We start from the raw sequence: 25675 nt of genomic DNA on the forward strand, positions 1-25675 counted from the left end.
AAAACTGAGTCCTGTTGCTTGTATCATATTTGGTTTACTTACTCATACGTTGGTTTTTTACACAGACACACATAAAATTTGAGCAAGAAAATTGAATAAGATTATAAGCATCAACAGAACAAACTCTCATTGGTTGACTATCCCCTGAGGCAGGGGTGGATTAAGACTAGTTGGGGCTTGGATCCATAATAAATTTCAGAGAGCCCTGCAAAAATTTCAAACCACACACTTAATTTTGCCACAGCTCTTTTCTGAAATACTCCTCACTTTTGACACAATAATAGAGTCATAGAACTGGAAGGGACCTCGAGAGGTCACCTATTCCAATCCCCTGCACTTGTGGCGACACTCAAGGGTACGTCTTCACTACCCACCAGATTGGCGGGTAGTGATCGATTTATCGGGGATCGATTTATTGCGTCTCGTCTAGAAGCGATAAATCAATCCCCAAATCGATGCCTGTACTCCACCTCGGCAGGAGGAGTAAGCGGAGTCAATGGGGGAGCCACCGTGGTCGACTCGCTGCTGTGAGGACAGCCAGGTAAGTCAAACTAAGATACTTCGACTTCAGCTATGCGAATAGCGTAGCTGAAGTTGCATACCTTAGTTCGGAAACCCCCCCCGCCCCCAGTGTAGCCCAGGCCTAATTATCCAGACCATTCCTGACAGGTGTTTGTCTAACCTGCTCTTAAAAATCTCCAAAGATAGAGATTCCACAACCTCCTTAAGCAATTTATTCCAGTGCTTAATCACCCTGACAGTTAAACCTCCCTTGGTGCAATTTAAACCCATTGCTACTTCAACTATCCTCAGAGGTTAAGAAAACAATTTTTTCCTCCTCCTTGTAACAACCTTTTACATATCTTTTACATACTTGAAAACAGTTATGACAATATGACATTCCTTGCTTGCCACCTGCTAAGCATGATCTCAGTGACAGATGTCTAAAATTATAATAATTCATTTGGTTCCTACAGTAATACAATAGGGTTCAGTGGAATTACTCTGGATTAATACCATTATAAATGGGACCAGCATCTGGCCCAGTGAGAGTCACTGGCTTGGCAGCTCCTTGGAAATGATGCTTCCCTGACTGCTAGGAGTTGTACATGGCTATAGTTTACCATCATAAATCTCAGTTCATATCTGCAGTGTCACTACTCATGCTAAGGTTACATACAGATGTCAGGCCAAATTCTTCATTCGTTTACACTGGTATAAATCTAGAGAAACCCCACTGACTTCACTGGAGTTTCTCTGAATTACTCTGAATTATTCTGTTGCTTCTTGCTTCTGGCTCCCCCGCACACCCACCCCGCCACCTCCTAAAATTCCTTTAGTGCTAACATTTTTCAGGATTGCTCTCAGCCCAAAGGTGAATTCTGGAGGGGGAGGAAGGTGGGAGGAGGGGGTGGGAAGAGAGAAACCTGGCCCAAGTCTGGCCACAAACTCCCTGCTAGGAACAGGAATACCCCACTTCTAACAGGAGGGCACTATCCTGTCTCTTGCACTCATGGTACCATACCACAGAATCAAAAGACCTTAGGGAGAGAGAAGGGTGCCTGACCAAAGTGAAAAGGACTGAGGTAGTCAAAGACAACCTGCATTAATGAAGAATACTAGATTATGCCTATGTTTTGCTATCAGAGATAGCAGAAATGGGTTCAACTAGCAGTGGTGGATATTTAAAAACAGAGGTTAAAATTGTAAACACATCTAATGCCAGAGAAAAAGCAAGGCAAGCGGAGTATTGTGGGTACAGCATAGCCTTGCTGTGAAGCAGATGTCTGCAAAGTACTGCAGCAAGTTTCATTTGAGTAGTCTTGATTAAAAAGCTCTCAGACTCAAAAAAAAAGGCATTGGGAACTGCAAGCAAAAAAGGGACACCACCAGGATAACTGGACTTTTCAGAGAAAGGTACCCAATGCCATTGGGTTAGGTAAGTGCAGAGGTAACAGCTGTGATTTCAGAACATAAGGGAAAGGGAATAACTAAATATAGAACTTAGAAACAAATCAGCACTCAAGGAATGAGAGGTTGGATAAGGGTGAGATATGGTAGGCCTTTCAGCAGATAAAAAAGATAAACTCTATTCGGTGTAGGCATTTTGCTGTGACGCTGGGAGCATCTTTCCCAGACCTGATGAAGAGCTTTGTGTGGCTCCAATAGAAGTTGGTCCAATAAAATATATTACCTCACCCACCTTGTCTCTCTAACATTATTTGGGGGCAGGTGTCCTTGGCAGCACAGAACACTGTAGGTGGTGAGCCACAAGCCACTTAAGAATATAGAAAACCACACTGAACAAAAATGAGGGAAAGACTTGTATAGCAGCAAGGAATTTCTCTCTCTCTCACACACACACACAGGAATATAAAATACAATCTGTATGCAATATTGTCAAGTTAACATTCCTGTAGGATCCTTGACTTTTGAATGTCTTGGGTTTTTGAATAATTAGTTTCTCAGACTTAGTATTGCATTATTGTAATTTTTTCCATTTAATTTCTATAGTATGTTTTAAAGAAGAAAAAAGGAACCAAGGGTGAGGAAAAAAAATAAGAGGTGAATGAGAGAATATTAATCTCCAGTGAGCAGTATCATTAACCTGTCTTTGGAGATATTATATGACAATCACTCCCTCAACATATGGGGCAGTAGTTTATAATCATACATCTCACTTCATATGTGCAGCTTCACTGCCCGTGTTAAAGAGAGACAGAAGGCCAAATTATTTTTTCACTGGTATAAATCAAGAGAAATCCCATTGTATTCATGGGAGTTTCCTCTGGATTTTCCACTGATGCTTTCTGTTGCTTCTGACTTCCCCCCGCAAAAAATTCCTTTCATCCTGAGATTTTCTAGGATTGCTTTCTGCTCAAAGGTAATTTTTTGGGGAGGTGCGGTGGGGGGTGGGGAAATCTTATCAAGATCTATTTAGTAGCTCTTTTTCAATTATGAACTTCAAATTATGTTTCTTTCCAGTTATTAGAAAATTTTTCTTTTGGACATGGATAGCTCAGAAATGGTTTTACTTTCAAAGCTGAAATTCTCTATGGGGCTAGATTAGGGATAGTCTCTTAGTTCAGCTTCAGGTGGGGAACTATTTTTCTGCATTACCTAAAAACTCCACTCTATACCTCTTATCCTGTAACCATTTAAGCACATGAATACATGTACATACTTGAGTACACCTGTTCAACTCAATGGGACTATCCACATGTGTAAAACTACGCAAGTATATACGTATTCCTAGGAATGGGGCCTATTATTGTTCTATTATATACTTTAAACTGTCTTTTACAGTTCTGGTTATCCTCTGCTAAGACATATGTTTTAGTTCATGGTGTCAGGTTTTCTTTTTGATTTAGTTTATTCCTTGATCCCATCATAGCACTATTTTCCTCGAAGCTTCAGAAACATTAATACAAAAAAAAGCATGGTCTCCCGAGTAACCTCAGCAACCCTGTAGCAGTCAATGTATCTCAGCTTTCCTTCTCGCACTTTGGCTAAGCAGATTTCTGAAGCAGATAGAACCTGCAGCACAAGTAGCTGCAGCCATGCATATAAAAATATTGTGCGTCCTCTCATTACAAAGACCGGCTTATTTCCCTGGCACGTGTAAAAAACGTTTATACAATAAGTGAGGGTTAAACCTGAGATTTGGGGGTTTTCTAGAAGGAAAGCAGAGCATATTTATCCTCAGTGTCTTTTGCTGGTTTAGACAAACCCAGCCCTGTCTAGTCTTTTATTGGTTTTGAAAGCTGTTACACCTGATTGGTCAGTTTACCTGTTTGAGCCAGTGGAATTTTAAAGACAATGAAATGCAGCTGAGTACTAGCCAGCATACACAAGATTTAAGCTGGTCTGAAGTAGCAGAGACTGCCTATTTAAAAACTTCTTGGCACAATCAAGATCTATTTTGGAGGAGCATCTCTTCAAACAAAACTGCTTTAGGAACTTGTTGTCCTGCCTTGTCTCAGACGGAAATATGGCCAGTAGTGCACTGCAGATTGTTGGACTGGTAGTTGGAGGCATTGGCTTAGTTGGGACTTTTGCAATCACTGGCATGCCTCAATGGAGAGTAACTGCCTTCATTGAAAACAACATTATAGTATTTGAGACCATTTGGGAAGGACTATGGATGCACTGCATCAGACAAGCCAACATCAGGATGCAGTGCAAAGTCTACGACTCCCTCTTGGCACTCTCACCTGATCTACAGGCATCCAGAGGACTGATGTGTTCTGCTTCAGCACTCTCATTTCTTGCTTTTATAATAGCCATTATGGGCATGAAGTGCACACAGTGCACTGGGAACAACAAGCAAACCAAGGGTCACATTCTGCTGGCAGCTGGAGTCCTCTTCATCCTATCTGGTATTGTTGTGTTCATCCCAGTGTGTTGGGTTGCCAATACCATCATCAGAGACTTCTACAATCCAGTTGTCAATGTAGCACAAAAACGAGAACTTGGGGAGGCCCTCTACATAGGCTGGGTATCTGCATTCTGTCTCATCTCCGGGGGAGCAATATTCTGTTGCTTCTGCCGTTGTAATGAGAAAGCCAGAAACTACAGGTTCTCAGCACCTTCACATCATACATCTTACAAAACTCATCATATGCAGAGGAAAACTGAAAGTTCATATTCCAAAAGTCAGTATGTCTAGTTGCTTCTTGGTCTTTTAGCTCAGCAAGTCAGTCTTTGTGAACGGACTTCAATGTTCACACTGAACTACAAGTAGGTCAGAGGAAACTTTATTTGTATTTCATACCTTAACTATAGTAGCCATCCTTAAATTCATAGACTATGGTTAAATCTATGAACTCTATCATAGCTAACATTGCAACACAGACAGACAATGTATTATGAAGTTTTATCATGGGGGGAGGGGCGGGGGGGAGAAATCACACCTTTATCTTTTTAGGTGTTTTAAAGTTTCAATTTGCTTTAAAAATATTTAGCATCCATGTAAAAGTGAATGTTTAATTTCTTTTTAATAGTTATTTGGAACAGGTTTTGTGTTTATTTGGGGGCTATGTTTCATATGGCAAATATTACAAAGGGGCTTAAATTAATCTACTGTGATATAAAATACAGATGGATTGCTGGGAAGAAATGGAGCAAACCCATTTTTTTCTGGACATGGGGGAATAAGGCTGAATAAAAATAATAAAGTACTTGTTTAAAAGAACAACAATAGCTAAGGGATTAATACATTGTAAATGAAGGGTAATGTGAAGAATTAGCTCAGCAGTGAGAGGGAGGTCAAAATGTTTGAAAAATGTCCCTTATTTCAGAATGAAAATTTCAGGGTAGACACACTGCTCTATATTTACCTAGAAATATTTTTTACTGTAAAATAATATCTATTTTGAGATGGTGAAAGGTCAGACTGGTTTGTTTTCAAAAGTGACAGTATTCTACAATGATTCTTCTAAGCACGACAATTTACAACATGGTTATAACAATGTTCTGGATCTTTACTGTACAATACGGTCTTTTTTTAATATGGGTATTTAATACAGCCCTCATACTGCAGTGACTCCTGTGTGGGAAGACTCCATCTGCACGAAGTCCCACTGATTTCAATGCAGAGGTCTGCTCATGTGCAATTTAGTGCAGAACTAGAGCCTGAAGGGGTAAAAAGAAGGATGTTTCAGTGTTTTATTCACTGTTCATTCGCAAAATGCAAACAAGATTTCTAATAATGTGACTGTATACCCCCTTATGGAAAATAAGGGAATAGGAATGAATCCAATAGAAAGTAGATAGGGTCTATAGAAGTTACCCTAAAATCCCTACTGAAATTAACAGAGAATGGTAGATGTTTTTAACCCAGCGGAAAGGGTGATCTCCTGGCCCCACTGAAATTAGTGGGATGTTTATCTTTGACTATAGTGGGACCAGAATTTCGCCTGTGGAGTGTGAGATCCCTGTTTTACAATTTGGATTGGTTTAAATATTCTGTGGAAAGGTTATAATGCAACCCTGTTTGTATTATCATTCTCTACCCTTAGGATATTTCTAGCGGAAAAATATCAGGCACCAAATTCTTCTTTAAGTTACACAGGTACAACTTCCATTGAGCTAAAGAAATCCAAATCCTCATACTGGTTTAGAAGGGTCTATTTACAGTTTTAGGTTATGTCTTTTAAGCTATGTCTACATACACATATTTCTATTTTGCCTCATTATTTTTAAAGGTGATTCCTGGCTATGTACATACATGATGTGCGCAATACATATGTGCACTGCATACGTTGTACTGTACAGCTTGCCTGTATTTCTATTACACAGTTTTATTTATATTTGCAAACCTTCTCTTATTTGTGGGAAAGGGCTGTTGTGCTGTTTCCCTGCACTATGTGAATGTTGTTCTCTGCAGAATGCATAGCTTCAAACTTTCATGTATTTTGTAAAAAAGTATTATGTCTTTCTGCGTTAGCACCTTGTTCTTACACATTCACCCATTCTGTTTCATGGGTTGTACCAATGAGTATAATAAAATCATTTGCTGAGTTCGCCCCTTTTAATTAAGACACAAGGTCCTACTCAAGACGGTATATATATTCATGTACTGTAATTATTTACACTATCATGTGACATAAGTGGTGCATACAGTAATTATCTATTAAAGTAAGAATCTTAAATGCAACAAACAAATAAGTAACTTTTGCTTGCAATACAAAAATGTTTGTATACTTAGTATGCTCATTACAATTATTTATAGTACTGTATATAACATTTATTTGTGGCAGCACAAAACATTCCAGGCACTGTACAAATAGACATAAAACGGCACAGAGATTTTCAAAAATGCTTACAGGATTTGGGAGTGCAAGTCTCATCAATGGGACTTTAACGCTTTTGAACTTCTCCCAGAGAATCCCTACATCAAAGCGGATTACTATACAAGTATCTATATGCTATTTGCCCCCCACCCCACGTACAACAATATTTATCATGTATTCAGGACAACCAAAACAAACCATTTCAGTTCTGAAGAGAAAAAAGTCTGTTCATTTAAAACAAATCTTTGGCAGTCTGGCCAGACGCCCTCACAGAAGGGAATATATCCAGACATACTTGTGAACTAACTGTATTAGGAATGAAATTACTCCCATCCACAGGAGACTGCTTCCTCAGTCAGAAGACCCCTACATTCCAAGAGGGCAGCAACAGATTGCAAAACCTGACTGCCCTGTTCTTAATGCAACATTAAGTTTTATTTTACATAAATGTAGCTAAGTGTTAAAAAGCCTGAGCTTAACGTATGGAAATGCAAAAAAGAGTTGAAAATCAGAACAAAGTTGTGTGAGCTGAGCTCATACTTCTATAAACTTAAGCCAAGATTTTCCAAAAGAGGTGCCTAAATTCATGTTTAACCTCAGCTCTTTTGAAAATCAGGGACTTCTTTAGAAACTTAATTATGTATTTCAGGCACCAGTGTTTTTAAAATCTTGGTCTTAATTAATAATGGTCTCAAAACTAGGGCTAGTCAAACATTTTCCACCAAAACTTCAGTGGAAATGTTTGACTTTTTGTCAGAAAAAGGAAAACTAGAAAACTGAAACTTTATAGCAAAAAGGTGAAAAATTTTATTCTGAATTGTTGCCACAATAACTCAGGGGAGTTGTAGTTTGGGTGACTCTTGCCCCTCTACAGACCAGACTCTTGAGCTGGACTACAATTCCCATGATTCACCACAGCCATAGGACTTCTATGAGGCACCGTAGTGGCTCGGGAAGTGGAGAGAACCATGCTGCATCATGGGATATGTAGTCTACACTGAGAGACTGGGAGACACTAGGTCAGCATATCTGAATCAAAATTTTTGTTTTTAAGCTAAAAGTTTTGGTTCCTGATTTTTTGGCAGAAAAGTCTAAATTTTATGTGGAAACCCCCCCCACCACCACCACCAATTTTCCAACCAGCTCTACTTGAAACACCAAAATACAAAGATTCTTTCCCTTTTCCTCACTCAAAACATTTGGATAAAAGTTATAACAAATACACTTAAAATAATTTTGCTTCATTGTTTTTCAGATTTGAAATACAAACTCCACACAGCTTTACTGGTAAACTTTCAGGTACTCTATCCTATAATAGCATATGCTTTACTGTTTACAGATTGAAGAGATTATTTAGGAAATAGGATGCTTGACACCTATGAACAAAATTCCTGGCTCACCTCTGCCCTGCACCTTGTACATTTATTTATGTCAGTGTAAAGTGGGAATAGAACATTACCAAATCTGTTGGCTAGCATTTTAGGCCTACTTTGCATTGGTATAAAGGACTACACAAAGTGCCAGATGACGGAGAATAGGGCCTCTTTTGGCTCAGGTGAGTGAAGGTTTAAGATTTCATTCAATGATTTATGATTCAATAAATAAGTCCTTGTCTATACTGAGGGTTTTCTGAAATTCTCCCACTGTTGCTCTAGTGGTGGAAAAGTCCCACTGATGCACCCACTATTATACACTTCTTAGATTAGATCACACAGATTAGAGCTAGACGACAAGTGGTAAAATTGCTGGTGACAGGTGTGTACTAGTAACCCCAGCAGCAGAGCTGTAGTTTCAGAAAATCCTTTTCGTGCACATAGCCATGTTTGAAGCAGAACCATAATGGGTTACTAACAGCCAATTGAATAAGTTTAATTTTATCTCTTTATATAGATGCACAGGCACAACTGTACACCCGAGTCTCAATCATGTGGTACCTTGCAATTCTGTATATGAACAAGTTACCCAATGTATACTGGGAAGTTATCAACTTTCTACAAACCTATTAAGATCACCTGTATATAAAGGGCTGGATAAGCTGTAAAACAGTCTGGACTACGCTCAATACCTGTCCAAGCTTTTCAGTGCATGAGGTGTATTTATGTGTAAACACACACACACACACACACACAGATTGCTTGCCTCTTCCTCCTCTCCCCACGGACTATACAAGAGTCAGTCACAACAATCTGGCTCAAAATGTTTTTTTGTGTGATGACAGATTTAGGATACCCTTTCATTTTATAAACAAAACAGATTACTCTGGCACAGTGGTATATAACCCATCTAAAATAAACTAAACTAAAGACATCTCTTAAATGCTCCTCCTCCACCAGATGGACATATAGAAGAATATTTTCCTGCAATACCCTCAGATCTGTAGCCTCCCTTGTGGTTTCAGCATGCTTGTCATGCAACAACTGAAATGACCACAAAGGTTGCTTGTGCAAATAAATTAAACATACAAGATCATCATCATTTAAATTAACATTGAAGAAGAGTTGGCTAAATAATAATACCTTTAAGCTCTTTGACCTGCTGTACTGAGATATATTTCAGTAAGTGCCTTGATTGGAAGACAGTACTTATAGGGATAATTTCATTGCACCAGCCAATTTGTGTCTGTGATATAGAATCATTCCTAGATAAAGGTAGTTTCTTGGAATTATGACGTTAAACACAGCAGGTAAAAGGTAATGTGAGCAACAAAGTTCCCCTTAGAATGGCCCTGTCCCTTTCCTTCCCAGATATCCCTGGAGAAGAGGGTTGTTGGGACCAGAAGAGTTGTTCCCTTACACAACTTCAGACTCTGAATGCCTGCAAGCTTTCACACAATTTTGCTTATGACAATGAGCCTTTTGGGGGACATAGACTCCTTTCAGATACATGTATTCCTTTGTCCTCATTCTCATTCCCATGCCATGTTCTGTCACACAAGATGATGCAATGGCACTTCACTAAATGATGTCAGCACCCACGACAACATGCAAGTAACAGAACCAGTGAGGACTCCTCTCCCTCTATTCTGATATATTTAAGCTGCTACAAATTAAAATCCCCAGGACCACCCTTCTTCCATTTTCTGGTTAATCTTTTCTACTTTTCTCTCACTTTCCTAAAGCTATACACAACACTAATAATTAGTTGCGACTCAGACACCATATCTTTCTTCTCCCCATAATGATTTCAGATATTAAGTATTATATTCTGCAAAAATCAAGGCAATTTCGAAGTTTTTGTGACAGATGCCATGGATGATAAAGTATCAGATTCAGATTCCAGCACAGTACACTGTGTGCTGCTATCTGGTACCACTAAAGGACCAGGAATGTCATGGAAATGTTTCTTTGTTGACTCCAGGGTACCCAATGCTGATTAATTCTTTTGTTCCCATTCAACGTACAAGGGTTTGCTACTAGCAGACTGGCTTGCCAGTGTGAACCATCACATGCAATACAGGAAACCTGTGTAAGGTCATGGAACAAGGAGCCCATATTTGCCACTTTGAGAAACCACAGATAAAGCAGGACTCAATTAGGTGTCTCATTCTAGAGAACAAATAGAGCCAAGTACCCAACCAATGTGGATGCACTGGGTTCAGGATCAAACAGAAGCACACTTAGTCACAAATAGTATACCCAGCTTTGGATCCAAAAGGTTCATACAGATTACGGGAACACTAACAGATCCAGTGCCAAAGCCAAACTAGCTTGCCGTTGCTGTGAAATGCTGTTGCTTCAGGTTCCAGCACCAGCACAAAGTCCACAGTGTTTTGTGCTAGTTGTTTAACCTGTGCCATCACGACATGACTGGCACAGCCAGTGCAATTATGTACTGTAACGTTCTGATCCATGAGTAAAACGGTCTTATTTTATCACAGAAAATTTCAGTTAATTAGTCTCACATCATTTCATGCAGTACTAGTCTGACTGTATACATTGCTGCTAATTCTCATAAAACCACTCAATATTGCGGTGCAGGTTCTCCCTCATTTTATTTTCAACAGCAGAATGTGAATTGTTCAATCAACATATTCTCAAAATGTATACTGTAGTTACTTTCCTACCTTTAAGTGTTATCTGTGCCGACCATCACCAGAATCCTTTGGTCTTCTGTTCTGAAGCAGTAAGATGGGATGTCTTCTAACATATCTACCTTTACGAGGACCTTTGCTCTCCACACTTAAATACCAAGGTGACAGGTGCCTCATAAAATGCCTAAAATAGATTAGACTAGAAAGATCTCAAAGGTATCGAATATTTTGTCCAGGGCACAAAGGGATCATCCCACAACTGTCGGAATGGGTCTGGCCTTGGAAATTCTGAGAATCCCATTTCCATTACCATTTTTTGGTAGCATTTTTGTTTTTAGGTGTGTTAATGAGAGAAGAAGAAGGGGAAAAAAAAGACACACAGAGTTCATGTAATTAATTATTACATCTCTTAGGATGCTATCTATGGTTCAGTTCCAGTTCAGCTATTTGTATGCATGCACTGAACAACACCTAGTCTCTCTCCTCCCACTTTTTGCTTTTCCTTTATTCCTTTCATTCCCACAAGGTTCAACTAACAATAATTATCCTATCATTGGACAGTACGTAAGTATAGTTGGTGTGGTAACATCTGTTTTACACACATACAGTGTGATGTCATCTTCTTTAGGTGGTAATAATCTAGAAAAAGCATTCAAATACTTAAGATGTTTTGGATGTAATGGCTACACAAAATGGCATGTGATAAATTACTCCCAGAAAAACTTGAGAAAAATGTATGTCCCACACAAGTCATATTCTGATCACCAGAGTGTAGTTTTATGCATGACCTCAACAGCTGACCCTCCAAAATCACAAGATTGTAACACTTACCTTTAGGACAATTCCAGTAGATATGTTATCAGGGTACTGGGCATGATAAGTCATAGAGTTGGGTATCTACTAGGTTGGCTGAAACTTTTTGAATAACCATTTCCCCCCCAGAAATAGCCTTTTAATACCAGTGTTGATATTGTCAAGAAAAATGTTGATATTTTTGAAAAAGAAAAAGATTGTTCTATTTCAAAGTCTGTAAATTTTTGACTTTTTCGGTGATAAAATAAAACTCAAGATCTAAATATCTATTGTATAAGCAGAGAAGCAGTAAAGAAACCAAGATCCAAGCTTATTAATGCAGGCTCCATATCTAGGCCTCTATTCAGAAAATCCATCTCTGAGAAAGTAGTATCGTGCTTGAAATTAGAGCCGGTGTCGTTTAATGCTCGATGTACAAGACTGGGAAGCAGCAATCTGGCTCCTACATCTGACCTCTAGCCTTAGCTTTGACACCCCTCTCTCTCTCTGAGGCTTTTTAATGTCCCTGCCTCACCTTCCACATCTGTAGAATAGGGACAGTAAGTCTCATCTACCTCATAGGCCTGTTGTGAGAATTAGAATATGTTCAAAAAATGCTTAGAACTTCAAGAGCACTATACAGGTGTTAAACATTGTATCTCCATCAAGGAGGTTTTAGGTCACCCTGTGGTTCCTGCTGCTGGACTCAAAATTATTTGGCCAGTGCCCCCTACAGACTTAACACATAGGTACGTAATACCCGTTTTCAATGCTCTGCTCACTTTACAAAGCACTATTTCCAGCCCCTCCTTGGTCTGTTAAAGTGGTAGGCTGAGAGAGTTTTTTCCCTTATAAGCCAGTGAAGGCAAAATCATTTTATTATGGATTTTATCCTTAAATACTTTATAAACACCTTTGGCTGTAACTAAATTTAAAAAAATAAATATAAAATGAAGGAATGCATTTGATCATTCACACATATATAAAGCTGACAACTCAACAATTATTACAGATCGCTTTTAGACAGCACTTTATGGGCCAGATCCTCAGGTGGTGTGCATTGGCATAGTTCCACTGCCTTCCGTGGATACACTAATCTAAAACCAGCTGAGGATCTGGCCATGTATATCAAAGAGCTGAACTAACACAAACTAATTAATCGCCACAAGACCCAAGTGTAGCTACGTATTATCAACTCCAGTCAGGGATGGGAAAATGAAAGATAAGAGAGGTTAAACCCCATGCCCAAGGCAAACTAGTCCACTGGCAAGATTACAGCTCAGGAGACCTGGCTCAGAGTCCTCTGAGAAGTCCAAGTTATATATTGTAGGAGGTATCCATATCCACTAATCCATCCTGTCAGTGTTGTCCACTTAGAGCACAGGCAAGCACTATAATATGAATGAATAATTAGTGCCTCGTTATTTTGTTGGAGAGCTTTTCTCCCATGCTAGTGTCCACTAGAAGAAGTTATTGTAACAGAATACACTCACCTGCTAATAGGAAGCCACAGAGAGGTTATTTCCTGTCAGTGGCCTTTCCTTTGAGACTCAAATGAAAAAGCTATGAAATGATGCCAGCTACTTGTTTTGATGTCCTTATAAATTATGCATCTGTTTAAGTAAAGCTTTGATGTTGATTACAGCATTTTAGCCTACTGTACCTAATTCCATGATTATACTTTTACATTGATCAAAACCAGGAGTCATGGTTAAAGAACTACAGTAAGTACCTGTTTGTTTGTTTTTAAATCAGATGTTTTTCATCTAGGGAAGAGCAAAAAGCATGTAAGCCCCACCTTAAATGCAATTCTAGCTTTCATCATAGAAATAATTGTACTCATCTGAGTTATGCAATATTTTACATGACAGAAATTAAGTCCTGCGCTGACACCTCATGTTTTACGTTTCAACACAGATGCAGTTTTGCTGTGTAATAATTAACTCTGTAGTTAGCTTTCTATAATGGGGACCCTGACGCATACTTAATAACAACATCACTAAGGAGCAGTGAAGTCAAGTATGATATTCCTAGATACACCCTATCTAGCCTCTCATTGGCTGGAAAGCTGTTGGGCCTGATTGTGAAGTGCTCTAGTCAGAGGTCTTTCAAATATCAAAGCAGATAAATAGCAGGTCCTTCTACTCAGTCAGCAATGGACTGCTGCCTATTTGAACTTCAGAAATACAAACGGAAACTGCTTCAGAGTCACTTTGGCACACAAGCAAACTATTACAGGAAAAAGTCTTTGCTGCTCTCGATTTTATCTCCAAGAAACCCTGCTTTGGAAACAACTTCCTGTGGACTATTTTTTGGTGCACCTGTCTCAGAAGGAATATGGCTTGTTGGCCACTGCAAATCACAGGCCTAATACTTGGAGGCATCGGCATGATTGGGACTTTTGCAATCACTGCCATGCCTCAGTGGAGAGTGTCTGCTTTCACTGAAGGTAACATTGTGGTGTTTGAGAACATTTGGGAAGGACTATGGATGAATTGCATCTATCAAGTCAACATCAAGATGCAGTGTAAATTCTATGGCACCGTACTGGTACTCCCACCTATTTTAGAAGTATCCAGAGGACTGATGTGTTTTGCCGTGATGCTATCCGTTGTTGCCTTTCTGACAGCCATTATTGGCATGAAGTGCACTGTGTGTGTTGGGGATAACAAGCAAGTCAGGAGTAACATTCTGCTGGCAGCTGGGATCATTTTTATCCTTACTGGGATTCTAATTTTGATACCTGTGTCTTGGACTGCCAGCAACATCATTGGAGACTTCTATAATCCAGCAGTTCATGCAGGATTGAAACGAGACTTGGGAGCTGCCCTTTACTTAGGCTGGGTGAGCTCAGCATTTCTCCTGATTGGAGGAGCATTATTTTGTAGCTTTTATAGGTGTGCTGACAAACCCAGAACATGGAGGTATTCATCACATTCCTGCCATAGACCACACAAGTTTGAGCATGTGGAAATGAAACCCCCAACCAAGCACGCTTACGTTTAGCTGTTTTGTGATCATTTTGATTTGTACTGTTGGACATTAATGCCTAGTTTGAATTGTAAGTGGCTAAAGTAGGAACTGTTTGGTTCATTTGTAATTTAGCTATATATTTTTTATTATTATTTTTTATCATTAGGCTCGGAAGGACTAGATTTTTGTCAGTACATGTCAGTAAATGTCCATTTCACCACACACACACAAACCAATGAAAAGAATATGTCCATCAGTAATCATCAAAATTTGCAGATAGGGAAAGAAAGAAAAACGCCACTTGAGAATGTATTAGAGTTTGATTTGAAGATATTTGCTTTGTATGTTCTGACATATGATATTGACAATTTGTTTTAATGTTATAAAACTAACTTTTTGAACCCCCATGTCTACTGTCCTTAGTAATTATTGTCTGACTCACTCTATTGTCCGACACCATCTTTGGTGCCTCCAGGCATGGCTGCTGACAGTTTATGTTCTGAGCAGAGAGGTCTTGAACAAGCAAATCTTAGTCCCTCAGAACATTCTAGCATTGTTTACCTGGTGGGAAACCAAAGAAACTCTGTGTGTAGGGGTCCCCTTTGATCCTCCATCTACCACAAAGTCACTCATTATGAATGCCTCTCTACTGGGCTGGGGAGTGCACCTGGATAGCCATGTGGCTCAGGGCTTTTGTATTCTGCTGGAGTCCAAACTGTGCACCAGTCTCTTTGAACTTTAAACAGTGCCCAAAGCCCGCAAAATATTTTTACCTTTCATCCATACTATGCATGTCAGAGTTATGACTATGGGGTGTACGACAAACAGGGAAGAGCAAGGTCCACCCCACTCTGCGTGGAGGCAATCAAACTCTGGAATTGGTGCATCGGACATCAGATCCCCCTTTTGGCTGTGCACCATCTGGGAGCAATGAACACATTTGCAGACTGCCTCAGCAGGAATTTCCACAAGAATAACAAACGGGAGCGCCAATTCTCAGTGGTAAAGGATATTTTGCTCTGCTCAAAGTTTTGCCTTGACTGGAAGGATAGTAACTGCAGCATGGGGCCTAGAGAGTGTGGGGGAGGGGAAATGGAGGATTCCTGGGGTTCTGGCATGAATTGTGGAGGACCTTTCTAAAAGACTTGCTTTTCACACACCAGCTAAAGACAACTGCAAAAATCAATCCAATTCACACAATAGACATACGTTCAGACATAGTAAGAAATGGCCTCACGTAAGGCAGCACTACAAGGAAATCACATTTTCAGGAATTAAGAAATCCAGGGGCAAATGCTACTCTCTTACTCCAGCTCTCAGAGACATGGCGACCCAAGGTTATATGCTACATGGAAAGGACAAAACACAAGCAACACCTGAATAAAAGTACAATTGACTCAACTTTTCTGAAAAAGAAAAACACAGATCAAGCATCAAATGTAGATGTGTCAAGGTCTTAAAAATGTAAGAATGGCTATACTGGGTCAGACCAATGGTCCATCTAGCCTAGTATCCTGTCTTCTGACAGCGGCCAGTGCCAGGTGCTTCAGAGGGAATGAACAGAACAGGCAATCATTGAGTGATCCATCCCCTGTCGCCCACTCCCAACTTCTGGTAATCAGAGGCTAGGGACACTCAGAATGAGAGGTTGCATCCCTGACCATCCTGGTTAATAGCCATTGATGGGCCTATCCTCCATGAACTCATCTAATCCTTTTTTCAACCCCATTATAGTTTTGGCCTTCACATCCCCTGGCAAAGAGTTCTAAAGGTTGACTGTACATGACTTAGTATGATTCCCAAACAGGTAAGGTCCTTCATGAACATCAACGAGGAATTGTACTTTGACTATGTCAGTGAATAAATAGAACCGACCACATGGATGTATTTACTTTTAAGATACTACATTCACAGTCCTCTTCTCCCTCCCATCCTGTAACTATTGTGAACTTATGACCAACTCTGTGTGTTATTACTAGGTTTTTAAATGTCAATATTAAATACTGACTTTAAATGGATGGTCACATCAAGTTATTAAGTATTTTTGAGATTACAGGAAGAAACAGCTTTGGAAATGACAGTTAACAGCTGAGAAATTTGTATATATTTAAAATAAAATTATGTATATTTTGCTCTTTTTCCTTTACTCTTGCTCTTTTTTATTTTAAAGTGAATGAATATTTTTCTTTATAGCCAGTGAAAGGGTGCTTTAATCTCCTTATCGCCAGTGCTTTCCTACTTCAGTCTTGTTTTATTCATTAGGTCTCAGGATTTGCTGTATAATAAGCACAGGTGCTCTGATTCCTTGGGAAATAAAACACTCAAAACTGATTTACTGACAACTTCTAAGACTTGTTTGTATGAAGCTGCCTGGAACATGACTAAATTTCAAAAGCTGATTCTGAAACATATATTTATCTCAAGGATGGGGAAAAAAATCGGGAGAAAATAAGGCAGTTATTAAGATATAACCAAGATAACCAATTTATGGAAAAATTTATGACTTAGCAAAATATTTGCTCATCATGAAAAGAGGGATCAGTCAGGATTTAAGTCAAACTAATGCATACTTTCTTTGATGTTCTACTGGTACACATGAACAAAACTGTTTTGGAAAGCAACAACGAAGTGTGTAACAACTCCCATTGAAGTCAATGGAAAGACTCTCAGAGACTTCAATAGGAGGTGGTTTAAACTTAATCAATAATGATGCAGTCCAAGAGTAAGAGGAGTCATTTCTTTTATCCCCCTCCTTTTTTCCTGACACACAGAAACACCCCAGTTTGTACACATATTGGAGTTTGTTTACTGACTTGGGTCAGATAGTCTCAGTACAAACTCTAGAATAAGTTGATATTACACGACTACTTTAATAAATGCTTGTAGGGTAAAAGCAATTAAGAAACACCCTTTTAGGAAGAACATGCTTAGATAAAACGTCAGGAGAGGTCAGCTCATGAGCTTTCGAGGAGCTGAGTTTTTACTGCATTCAGCACAGTAAATCATGTAAAATACATTTTTCCCCCCACAGCCACACTTTCCCTTCCCCCATCTCTGCCTCCTCTCAATTCAAGTAGATCCAAATTCTTTAATCCAATATTAATTCTTCCCTTCCTCCATAATTCCTCCTTATTTTCCATTCCTCCAACAGATCATCTTGCCCATGGTGCAGACTCAGCGATTTATGTAGTTCTCCATTCCCTTACCTTAACCTGCATTTTCCCCTCCCTCACTCTCAATCTCTCCCTGATCCACAAGCCCATGCTCTTGCTTGCAGTCCCTTCTTGATGTATCAGTTTCCCCTTGTTTCTCCAGCTTGTGTCCAGGCAAGACATTCTTGTGGGGGCATCCCTAGTTCAGAGATCCCTTTGAATTCAGAGTATACCTCTGACCTAAAGGAGCCTGATCGCACAAAAGGTCTGAATTTTGCAGCTGGTTTGGATCCAGACCTCATATCTTGCAACTGGAACATCAGTAAAAGTAGAAAGAAACTACTGGGCTTCAGAGGAGAAATTAAAACAAGGGGGAAACAGATTTCTTTTTTGTATATGTATCCAGCGGATTGTGAGGGACTCAGCTGATTGTACTAAGAAGGTGGAGCACAAATGGGCTAATTGAAATACTTATCCCCAACATTTACAGTCCTTAAAAATGGTGGATTTAGTTCAAAGAAAAGGCTGAGATTTTTCCAGGTTCTTATTTTACTACATTTGCCCATCACTCATAACAGGCTTCTCGCTCTCTTTTGTTCGGTCATACGAACAATGAAAAATTCTAAGGTATTGTTCAGGGTGCACGAGTGATGGAAAAGTAAACTTCCACCTATGTTTATTTTTCTTGCTTCTTAATGGGTTCAGATAATAAGACCTGCAAACTGAACAAGTTCTGCTAATAAGACAAGTTTTAAGGAGAAGTGCCATTTTGATCAAGGATATTTCACTCACTCCGATACTAGAGGACTCAATTCTCACATTATGATGATTGCTGCTGTGATGAGGTAGCAAAATTACAGAAACTAGATTCAGTTGATGTGCTTTGATAAGGTAACTGACAAAATAATCCCAAAACGCCTGAACTTGCAGTAATTAATCAAAAAATGTACATGCTATGACTATTTGGACAGTATCTGAATAAGCAATATCTATGTGAAAGCCACCATTGAATGATTTTATCAAACTGGTCCCTCCAGCATTCCCTTTTTAAACATCTAAATTCATCTAAAAAAGTCTACTACAATTTTACTGACAAATCTGACATCATCCCTTGGTGCCAAAAAAAAGGGGGGGGGGAAGAGGCAAACAGCATTTTAAAAATAGAAACTGCAAAAAAGTCAGGTGGGTATTACTCCCTGTGTTAGTCTAATTGAAAGATACATTAAGCTTTCTAAATCTGTGTTGCCCGTCTTTGACATGTGTCCTTAATTTGTAGTCTTTGTCTTGGGGTTTTGTGAAGTTATCCCTGATTACCACATGACAAAGATGATGGGCAAATTAGCGTTTCAGTTTCTATCAAATGGATGACTGACTGACAGACTGATAAGCAATGTTTATTCATTAAAAGATTCACACTGTAGTGCCAGATGGTGCTGGGAGACAAAAATACTCCTAGACCCCAAACAAACATTTGCCTGCATACTGTCACATATATCCTGAAATTAACAAACTGGCAGCAAAAGCTTCACGTGTAAATAGAAAATTCTATTATTAACTAAAATATATTTTTTTAAAGTCCCAGACTTTGTTGGCTAAATTGGTTTCTGGTCTCTAAAGCAATCTGCCACCCTTACTCACATTACACAATGCTAGACTTACAAGGCTGTAAATGCACACAGCTCAGAGGAACTCTGCAGGGAGCAGTTCTATAAGTTACTGTGTCCTGAAGGGGAATAAGGGGAACTGCAAGAAAGACAGATGCCGGTGCTAAAGCCCTCCCTGAAGCCATCAGGATAAAGAAGAATTATGATGGCTGCCTATGCAAGGCCCCAGTTAGATTCTCTTTTCCTCCCCCGGCCTGAATTAGCTTGCGAGCTTTGTGACAAGATGCAGGTTCTGGGGTGTGCACAGACTGACAGTACTGGCTCCAAAATTGCTTTGCTGCTGACCCCAATGGAATCCTAAACTTAAAGCCAGGAAAGTGGAGAGCTAGCTCATGTTGGAGGCACAACAGTGATTCTGGAAGGGAGATGGGTGCTGAACTCTTTTAGTGCATTTCCAGTCTATTATGCAGGATGGGTCTGATCGAACAGCCTTTTGCCAGAATCTAAAATGGCCGACAGTTACCTCCCCACTTCTGGCTCTCCACAGCGGGGAGATAGACAGAATCACATGAGACACTCCCCTGCACAGTTCTACATTTGTACATGTACATAAACACACACACAGTTCTATTTGTATTTGCATACAACTACCCACTGCGCGGGCATACACACAAACATGCTTTTGTATGGCTATCGATGAGCCTATTTTGGGACATGGCTTCCTTTCACATACACTTATTCTCATGTCCCCATTCTTATCCCGATACCATGCCCCCTTACACAAAATGATGCAGTGGCACTTCACCATGTGATATCAACATCTATCACAAACATACAGCTTCTAGAATTAGTGATCACAGATCAAAGCAGCCATTTTAACAAGCACAGGACACCCCTTAAAAAAAAAGGGCACAAAGATGAGAGTGAGAGGAAGAACATTAGAACAGCCTACCCAAGAGAAGTAGTGAAGGCATTCTCATTGGAGGTATTTAAGAGTTGATCAGCTAAAACACTAGTATGAGTAAATATTAGCCCTACCATGTATGATTTTATACCTCCCTCATAGGCTATCACAATCCAGTGAAGAATTTTGCCAAAGCAAATCTGATATTACAATGAACTTCCTCCAAGAACAGAAGTGCTTGTGTCATTTCCCTTTACTTCCCCATTCTTTCCCAGTGCCAGCATCAACTCGCCCCTGTACGTGTTGCATATCTGAAAAATCCAGTTGATGTCTTAGTGTTGAAAAAAACACAACACAACAGAGTAATTATATGTTAAGCTTTTCTGGAGTATGCTGTGCCTATGGCAAATTATCAGAGGAAGGCCAAACATTTCTGTGCAATGCATTGTGCGTAATACTATGAATCAGACACTCCTGTAACACTGGGATGATGTTCCTAAAAGATACCATTTCACAATACATACCATGGAATGAAAAATGTCCCTGTGAATTTGATACTGAGTGAAAGGGTATTATATAGAGTGTAAAGGACATACGGTTTGAAGGTAATAGTTATGGATGATTTACTTCTCTTGTGTTCGGAATGAGGGTCGGATCCAGAGCCCACTGAAGTCAGTGGAAAGACTCCCAAAGCCTGTAGAAGTCAATGGATCAGGCCCTCAGAGCACTGAGCATGCTAATACCAGTTACAATTGTTTGCGTTCAGCTGTAACTGACACCACAGATGTTTGGTCAATAGCTCAGTATATAATAAGAGGAGAACAGATTGAAATTGCCTGTTGAACTCTGCTTTTTGCCCACTTTTTCCTCCTTCCTCATCACTTTTCTGGGATATGCACTCCCCTCAGCTTGTGGTAAAGTTACTGATGTGCACATTACATCATGATTTTACATCATTTACAAAAAATGGGCTTTAAATTATGTTTGTAACAGATCTAGCCGAGCTCCCCAGTTGGATGCCCACCAGAGTGCATGAGGAGACCCATGTGCCCACTGGGTCTGATATGCTTTAAGCCTCCAGAGTCTGTACAGAGTCCAGGCACTGCTCCTTGTTTGGGGTTTCTAAGCATATTCTTGAATGCTAAGAGCCTGTGGTGTCAACTGTCCAGCCCCTGGAATCAATGCTGACTGTGCCTCGCTCCCCCCCCCCCCCCAACCCAGACTCTCCTACAGTTTAAACACACCCTCTTCCAGAACTCTAGCCATGTGGGTGCACTGGAGATACAGCTTACTACTTCAACTGCATGCAACAGTGAAAACCAACAGGCACAGAGACAGACTTTGAACAGGATTCTAAAAACCCCTGCTCTCTATTTAGTAAACACACCTATAAATGACAGGTTTCAGAGTAGCAGCTGTGTTAGTCTGTATCCGCAAAAAGAACAGGAGTACTTGTGGCACCTTAGAGACTAACAAATTTATTTGAGCATAAGCTTTCGTGAGCTACAGCTCAAATGCATCGGATGCATTTGAGCTGTAGCTCACAAAAGCTTATGCTCAAATAAATTTGTTAGTCTCTAAGGTGCCACAAGTACTCCTGTTCTTTTTACACCTATAAATATTTTCCCACCTCAGTTTCCTCACCACTCTGGAGAGTTCTCTGGGTTTCGGCAGAGTCCTCTACTCAGAACCATAGAAGATTAGGGTTGGAAGAGACCTTAGGAGGTCATCCAGTCCAACCCCCTGCTCAAAGCAGGACCAACACCAACTAAATCATCCCAGCCAGGGCTTTGTCAAGCCGGGCCTTAAAAACCTCTAAGGAGGGAGATTCCACCACCTCCCTAGGTAACCCATTCCAGTGCTTAGTGTTTCCTAATATTCAATCTAGACCTCCCACTGCAACTTGAGACCACTGCTCCTTGTTTTGTCATCTGCCACCACTGAGAACAACCGAGCTCCAACCTCTTTGGAACCCCCCTTCAGGTATTTGAAGGCTGCTATCAAATCCCCCCTTACTCTTCTCTTCTGCACACTAAACAAGCCCAGTTTCCTCAGTGTCTCCTCATACGTCATGTGCCCCAGCCCCCTCATCATTTTCATTGCCCCCCGCTGGACTCTCTCCAATTTGTCCACATCCTTTCTGTAAGTGGGGGGCACAAAACTGGATGCAATACTCTAGATGTGGCCTCACCAGTGCCAAATAGAGGGAAATAATCACTTCCCTCAATCTGCTGGCAATGCTCTTACTAATGCAGCCCAATATGTCGTTAGCCTTCTTGGCAACAAGGGCACACTGCTGACTCATATCCAGCTTCTCATTCACTGTAATCCCTGGGTCATTTTCTGCAGAACTGCTGCTTAGCCAGTCGGTCCCCAGCCTGTAGCGGTGCATGGGACTCTTCCATCCTAAGCACAGGACTCTGCATTTGTCCTTGTTGAACCTCATCAGATTTCTTTTAGCCCAATCCTCCAATTTGTCTAGGTCACTTTGGACCCTATCCCTACCATCCAGTGTATCTACCCCTCCACGCAGCTTAGTGTCATCTGCAAACTTGCTGAGGGTGCAATCCATCCCATCATCCAGATTATTAATAAAGATGTTGAAAAAAAACCTGGCCCCTGCAGCTCATAACTTCTCTTCCAAAACTTGGACCCTTCTCTGACCTGCAGTTAGACAGGATGCCCTGCTTCCAAAGACTGCCTGTCTCTTCCTCTCTCCTGCCCAAAACATCCTCTGAGGTTCTATGAGTCTTCCTCTGGTCTAACCAGCCTCTGTGGTTTTTAAAGGCAAGCATCAACACCTTAAGGTGTTAAAGCCATCTTGCTCTGAAACTTTTAGTGCATTACCAGTCTATGATGCAGGATGGGTCTGATTCAACAGCCTTTCACCAGAATCTACAATGGCCGAAAGTTACTTCCCCTTTTTTGCTTTCCCCAGTGTGAAGTGCATTTGAAGATTTTCCACGCTCTACACACCGGCCCCAGCAGAGAAGTAGGAGAAAAACCGGTTCTCCTAGCTTTCAGCTAACCAATTGTTCCATTGCGCTTTCACCTGAGCAGGTGGCCACTAAGTTCTATTGAATCATTGTATCTGGTCTAGGAGGGACCTGATGCAGTCCTTGTCAGCCAATGGTGGATTCTACTTACGCTGAGGCGGTCTAGGATATAACAATTTTCATAATAACTTGGATAAATAAATTGGATACAATTAACTTAGGCTTGAATAGAGACTGGGAGTGGCTAAGTCATTATGCAAGGTAACCTATTTCCCCTTGTTTTTTCCTCCCTCTCCCCGCCCCCCCAGACGTTCTTGTTAAACCCTGGATTTGTGCTGGAAATGGCCCACCTTGATTATCATACACATTGTAAGGAGAGTGATCACTTTAGATAAGCTATTACCAGCAGGAGAGTGGGGTGGGGGGAGGTATTTTTTCATGCTTTGTGTGTATAAAAAGATCTTCTACACTTTCCACAGTATGCATCTGATGAAGTGAGCTGTAGCTCACGAAAGCTTATGCTCAAATAAATTGGTTAGTCTCTAAGGTGCCACAAGTACTCCTTTTCTTTTTGCATAATAACTTCGTAGCACCAAACAGAATTTGTAAATTGTTACCTTTCAAGTTCAGTGTGTAACTGGTGGAGTAAAATGGTTCAAAATACCAGTTTCTCAAGGATTAGAACAATACTGTCAAGCACTTAAATTTTATTTTTTTACTCCCTATGTATTTATTTCCCTTGTCGGAGGCTAAAATTCCTTCCTAATTTTTCTTTTCTTTTCGGATACAGTGTCCCCTCACCCCACCCCGGGTTTCTAATGGATCTTGATGCTGACATGTTTTCCTGAGTTATTTATGCATCATAATTATCACTGATATCAGCATAGCTATGGGAATAGTGCTAGTCAGTTAACTTCGGCTGCATGGCTGAAGTATAAAAAAATAAAGTTTTGTGTGGAACCTAGATAAACACTGGCTGTTGATTCCCCCCCTGAAACATCTCAGCAAGAATGGATATTTTTTATACAAAGGTATTGTAGAATATCGTCTGACAGTATTGTATAAAGCTCTCAGATCTAGGATTTTATTAATCTTTGCATCACATTTCAAACAAAACTTCAATACATTTATCATAGAAGTTACGTCTTTCTTTCTTTGCCTCTGAGTTTTGCACAGTTGGCCACATAAAGAGGCATCTGTCACTATCAGCAGAATGAAACAATAGTGTCTATGCTTTGGAATAATGTAAAATTGTTCCTGCAGTGCAATTTGTTTAATTAACAGAGTTAGTATTGGGGGGGGGGGGGGATCTACGCATTATCACTTAAACCAGTAAGAAGTAAAAATGATCCATTTTCCTAGTTTAAAGTACATCATCTATTCATGTAAAAAGTTGCTAGCTTTATGACTTTCATAAACCTGTGATTTATATGAGACGTCACTTCTTAAAGATTTACCATTACAGAAGGAACAATCAGAGGAGTGAAGTTTTGGAATAGCCTTCCAAGGGAAGCAGTGGGGCAAAAGACCTATCAGGCTTTAAGATTAAACTCAATAAGTTTATGGAGGAGATGGTATGATGGGATAACATGATTTTGGTAATTAATTAATCTTTAAATATTCATGGTAAATAGGCCCAATGGCCTGTGTTGGGATGTTAGATTGGGTGGGATCTGAGTTACTACTGAAAATTCTTTCCTGGGTATCTGGCTGGTGAATCTTGCCCATATGCTCAGAGTTTAGCTGATCGCCATACTTGGGGTCGGGAAGGAATTTTCCTCCAGGGCAGATTGGAAGAGGCCCTGGAGGTTTTTCACCTTCCTCTGTAGCATGGGGCATGGGTCACTTGCTGGAGGATTCTCTGCTCCTTGAAGTCTTTAAACCACGATTTGAGGACTTCAATAGCTCAGACAGAGGTGAAAGGTTTTTCGCAGGAGTGGGTGGGTGAGATTCTGTGGCCTGTATTGTGCAGGAGGTCGGACTACATGATCATAATGGCCCCTTCTGACCTTAGTATCTATGAATCTATGAAAAATAATGCTTAATATATAAACATTTTTGCAAGTATTGTTAAACCATAAAGGTCAACTTATTAACCGATTAATTATTAAAATGCAATCAGGAGGAAAGAAAAACTATTTACTAATGTTATTCTAGAACTGCTGAAAAACTGTTTTTGTACTGCTGCATGAGGCTTATTTTTCTTTTTTCAGTTCAGTGATGAATGAGTCATCAATCCTTAATTTAGACAAAAGTAGGAAAAGCCAATCTCCTTGTTACCGTAAAGTTCTCAAACTATGTATGGTCCTTAGCATGTATGGTTCAGACAATGATTATATTTTCTAGGATAGCTTGAAAAAGAAAATAACTCTTATAAACTCATCACCTCATTGCAAGATCAGTGACTATGCATCTGCTTGAATGAATTCA

General features: G+C 40.1%; 2 protein-coding genes across 2 annotated transcripts; both read left to right on the plus strand.

Annotated features, from left to right (window-relative positions):
- The first annotated feature begins 3824 nt into the window (after nt 1-3824).
- Nucleotides 3825-4669, plus strand: LOC141983732 (claudin-8-like). Its single transcript, XM_074946761.1, has one exon. The coding sequence runs from the start codon at nt 3992-3994 to the stop codon at nt 4667-4669; it is 678 nt and encodes a 225-aa protein (XP_074802862.1). The 5' UTR covers nt 3825-3991.
- Nucleotides 4670-13953: 9284 nt separating this feature from the next.
- LOC141983742 (claudin-8-like) lies at nt 13954-14622 on the plus strand. The gene has a single exon (XM_074946770.1). It carries the CDS (start codon nt 13954-13956, stop codon nt 14620-14622), a length of 669 nt encoding a protein of 222 aa, XP_074802871.1.
- The last annotated feature ends 11053 nt before the right edge of the window (nt 14623-25675 follow it).

The sequence above is a fragment of the Natator depressus genome, chromosome 1 (assembly GCF_965152275.1).
Source record: "Natator depressus isolate rNatDep1 chromosome 1, rNatDep2.hap1, whole genome shotgun sequence".
Lineage (NCBI taxonomy): Eukaryota > Metazoa > Chordata > Testudines > Cheloniidae > Natator > Natator depressus.